The sequence below is a fragment of the Haplochromis burtoni genome, unplaced genomic scaffold (genome assembly GCF_018398535.1).
Source record: "Haplochromis burtoni strain Fernald_Lab_line unplaced genomic scaffold, NCSU_Asbu1 Contig_3395, whole genome shotgun sequence".
NCBI classification, from domain to species: Eukaryota; Metazoa; Chordata; class Actinopteri; order Cichliformes; family Cichlidae; genus Haplochromis; species Haplochromis burtoni.
Window position 1 is genome coordinate 2,310 of NW_024585756.1, and position 4,750 is coordinate 7,059.

General features: G+C 37.8%; 1 protein-coding gene across 1 annotated transcript; it reads left to right on the forward strand.

Moving 5' to 3' along the window:
• Positions 1-255: 255 nt before the first annotated feature.
• Positions 256-4,398, forward strand: LOC102308610 (H-2 class II histocompatibility antigen, I-E beta chain-like). The gene is made up of 3 exons (XM_005953245.2): positions 256-353; positions 3,562-3,834; positions 4,112-4,398. The coding sequence occupies exons 1-3, from the start codon at positions 299-301 to the stop codon at positions 4,327-4,329; spliced, it is 546 nt and encodes a 181-aa protein (XP_005953307.1). The 5' UTR covers positions 256-298; the 3' UTR covers positions 4,330-4,398.
• Positions 4,399-4,750: the final 352 nt, after the last annotated feature.

Genomic DNA, 4,750 nt, shown 5'->3' on the forward strand with positions numbered 1-4,750 from the left:
GGTGAAGATTTTGCAGAGGGACATCGGCCTCGTCTTCCCTTCTAGAAGTGCATGCTTAAATGAAGATGAATAAAGATGAATAAAGGTTTTGTGAAATAACTACTGAGTTCCGGTGCCGTCTCTGGAAGCTTCGAGGAATAAAAGAACCGGGGTAAAACTGATTTCGCAACACTAATAAAATATTTGAGCAATTTCTTCCTGGTAACAGCTGATGCTGTGGTCACGTGACCCTGCACTCTGATCTTTACAGCAGCTCTCAGTCAGACTGTGTCAGAGCTGGCCAGGAGAACTCAGGAACATGGCTTCAATGTTTTTATGCTTCACGCTTCTCTTCATCAACATCTGCACAGCAGGTAAGATCAATACACTAATCAAACACATGATCAGTCACAGTTACAGAGTGTTCGCTGATTAAAGGAAAGTGAAGGATGAGATGTGATATTATTTTTATTGTGGTTGATGCACAGCAGCATTTTTGTTTGTGACCATCACCTGTGATGATCCCCGTTTGCCTCTCAGGGCTGAAGTTCACTGTTTCAGCTATCATTAAGCTTTACAGCATCACAGCTGGATTAATGAATTCATCCATCAGTCTACTTATTAAACTGCTGAATAAAACAAATAATTTCAGAAAGATCATTTTGCTGCTTCATTTTACTTTGCTCGTATTAAATCAATTATAAAAGTAACGGTTAGACTCAGTCATGCATGCCATGTATTTAACATTTAAGCCTTTATTTATCTCACTGAGATTAAAATCTCATTTGTAAGAGAGGCCTGGCATCATGGTGCCAAAAGTAAAAACAAATACAACACATAACAACAATTTAAAACAAATACAATATTCTATACAAACAGGTGAAACTTTAACAATAGCACATCATTAAGAGTGACAATTGAAACCAGTCACACTGACTAAAAGAGTTATTCTCTTGTTCCTTTAAAACTGACTTAAACTCCTGCAGGGTAACCATTTCTCACAATTTCAGCTCCTTCTGCAGATTATTCCAGGAAACAAGGGCATCCTACAATTAGGAAAAAGACGTTTTCCCCTAATTCTACTCTTATTTTCAGGACAATTAATTATATGATTTTCGAGAACAAAGGCTGTATTGGTTGTGGTTCTTACCCATATACACACGCACAGATAAGAGGGAACCAGCCCAAGGAGAGATTTATAGATAAAAAAACAACCAATGTGAAAGTCTGCAGATATACAGAAGTGGACATTTATCAGCAGCATACAGAGAAAAGTGATGTAGTCAAGTTCCACAACCATTAATAAAATGTCAAACACAATTGTAAACAGTCTCCAACCTCTTCAAGTACTAAGCAGGTGCATTTGTAAAAGCAGAATCCAATAAAGGGAAAAAAGTTACAGAAATCAAGTTTTTCCTCACCTATAGAAAGAACGAAAAAAGAATGCCCAAAAAAGAAACAAGCCCTTGAACGTGAGTTTTAAATGACAAATTCTGATCTATAATGATACTTAGATACTTATTAGATGTAACCATTTTAATTTCAGTCCCTTGAATGGTTTTAATCTTATGAAACATAGCTAACAGCCTTTGCACTTTGAAAACAACATGAGCTTGTATATGTCTGCATTTAACTCGAACTTACACCATAAAAAATGCTGGGTTAAAAATGACCAAATCTGTAACGCCACACTGGGTCAAATGTGGAGCTTCATTTCCTCAGCCTCATTTCAAATAATAACTTCAAAAGATAATATCAAGCATTTTTAAGTAGAAATAACTTTCTTCATCCCAAGCTAGCTGGTGTTATCTGTTAAAATACCTTTAATGAGTAGGTACAGTTCTAAAATAAACCAATAAATTGCATTATCAAAAATAACCCTATGATTTTAAAAATTTTATAATTCACTTTTTACTTACCATATTTTATATCATAGTAGTGGAGAAGTAGTCCAGTGATATGTGCTCAAGTCACAGGCAGTTTGTGACGACTTCTGAGGCTTATCTTCAACCCCAACAACTGGGTAAAATGTTGACCCAATATTTTATCAAAGCTGCCGAACCTATGACCCAACAGAATTAGTCAAGCTGTGGAGGGAATTGAAGAACCCAGCACATCACCAACCTAACTCTTGAGTCATGACTTTTGAACCAACATTTGGTCACAATAACCCAACTTATGAACCTACGGCTTTTACCCAGAAGTGGAGTTATGAAAATAACCCAGCATTTTTTAGGGTGTATGGAGAGAAAAATGGAAGTGAACAACATCAAAGGCAGCTTAAGGAAATTAAAGAGTTTCTATTAATGAAGTATCTAAACAATAGATAATTGTGTTATCTGCACAAAGATGGAATATAGCATTTGATAAATTTTCAAAAAGGTTATTTTTGTAGAGAGAGAAAAAGCAATGGTCCTAATATGGAACACTGAGTACATGTAGTTTATACAATGAGAGGGGAAGTAAAAATAAAGACAAGGCACTAGAACAAATGACTCATGAAATAAAGTGAGAAGTGGTTAACATCTCTTCTTCTTAACTGTACTTACACAAACAGTGAGACTACACAGTTCTCTGCTTTTTAACTGTACATCTGATTTTTAACTGTACATCCTACACGAATGAAGGTAAATGTCAGTTTATATGCAGAAGATCTGTGTCCTTATTCTACATATTCCTATTCAGGGTCTCACTGCAAACACTATTTAATATCCAGTCACACAGAGACTTTTCTGCAACATTGCATTTACACATTAGACCATCACGCGTTACTAACTAACCAAAATACATTGTTTTGAAATGTTGCTGCAACACACAGGTATGTATTAAAGACATAAACACGTGGATGTGTTGTCCTTTATTCAGACAAACTGAGGTCGTCATATTTGGACCTCACAAAAACTTCTGAAACATGGTGTCTAACGAAATACTGGACAGGGTTTTTCTCCAGTAACACTTCGAGGACTCTTGACATTTTTATATATCCTTCAATGCACACATTAATATTTATGTAACCCATTCTGGTTTCTCCAAATTTAAAATGCTTCTCCTTGCATACATATTTGAATAATCAGGCCCACTATTGAGAATATTATTAGCACTTTCCTTTTTGCTAAAGTAAAAATTCGGGCTGGACCCTAGTGACCCTGAATCCTCCCTTAGTTATGCTGCAATAGAACTTAGGCTACTGGGGGATTCCCATTTCTTTCACTTGTGCATTAAACTATCTCCTGTAGTTTGTGTTTTGTCTCATCTGTCTTGGTTCTCCTTTTTTGTTCTTCTTTACCATAACCAGCCATGGCAGTGCTTCTTCCTGATCCTGGTTCTGTTGGTTGTTTCTCTCTCTTCCACTGTTCCCAACTTTGCACATCTTAAGATTGCTGGGGTTACCTCTCTAATATTATAGGATCTTGGTGTTTTTGTGAATCATTTTTATGTATATGAAATTGAATTGATACTCTGTTGGTAAGCTTAATGATCTAACTAAGGTGAAGATATGATGATGATATCATATCAACAACCTGCTCTTAAAGGTTTCCCAGACTACTACACGAGAGTGATTCTCTAATCTTTGTGTTTCAGATGGATATGAGTGTTACTCTTCAACTCGCTGCCTGTTTAACTCCACTGAGCTGCAGGACATCGAGTTCATCAGATCTTACTATTACAACAAGATAGAGCATGTCAGGTTCAGCAGCGATGTGGGGAGGTTTGTTGGATACACTGAGTTTGGTATAAAGGAGGCAGAATACTGGAACAAAGATCAGGCAATACTTGCTCAAATGAGAGCTCAGAAGGAGACGTACTGCCAACACAACACTGACCTCTGGTACGCAAATGTTCTTTCTAAATCAGGTGAGTCTGTATTTCTGTGACATCATCAGATTGTCATATAAACCTCATCACATGATGCCATCATTGACAACACAACTCCTGACTGAACTCTCTGCACATAGTTTAAAGTTAACACTGCTGAAGGTTTAATCTGATACATTCAGTTAAAACTACATAATCTCTGTAGTTCTGTAGCCATTTCAGGCTTGTTATATTTATAAAGTCACTTCAGCTTTATTGTGTTGCAGTTTTAACTTTGAATGAAGTAAAAACATTCCTCCTCCTCCTGATGTTCCAGTGAAACCATCAGTCAGACTTCACTCCACGATGGCTCCTGGTTATCACCATCCTGCCATGTTGGTCTGCAGCGTCTATGACTTCTACCCTAAACTGATCAAAGTGAGCTGGTTGAGAAATGGACAGGAAACAACCTCTGATATCACTTCCACTGAAGAGTTTGCAAATGGTGATTGGCTCTACCAGGTCCACTCCCACTTGGAGTACATGCCCAGGTGAGTCCAGGTCAAACCTGGGACCAGGACTCTTTGTTTGCCTGGACAGTCTGACCACGTGTGCCCTCTCCTGGATAATTCCACTGTCAGCACCAAACTCCTTCAATGGTGATGTTTGAAGGGTCTGATCCTTCAGCACAGGCTGTTAACTCTGATCTTTGTCCAAGTTTTCTTCTGTGGCTCCAGCTCACTGACTTTAGTTTGAATAACCATAACATCCCATATTCACAGCTCAGCCTGTGAAAGCTGTTCCCTCTTCCTCATTCCTGCTAAAACTGAACCCATCCGAGGTTCCAGTTTCTGCAGAGCCGAGTGTTTCAGCAGGAACTGTCTGAAAATTGAGATCGAAAACAGGAAGTCCCCAAGATTGTGTTTAATATTGTTGAAAGTTTAAAACAGGACGATTGCTGATTCAGTTATGTGAA

Excerpts from the sequence above, each read along its gene's own strand:
- LOC102308610 (XM_005953245.2), top strand. The coding sequence starts at position 299 with ATGGCTTCAATGTTTTTATGCTTCACGCTTCTCTTCATCAACATCTGC. Across the intron at positions 354-3,561 it reads CATCAACATCTGCACAGCAG|ATGGATATGAGTGTTACTCT; the intron begins GTAAGATCAATA and ends TTTGTGTTTCAG. Across the intron at positions 3,835-4,111 it reads AAATGTTCTTTCTAAATCAG|TGAAACCATCAGTCAGACTT; the intron begins GTGAGTCTGTAT and ends CTGATGTTCCAG.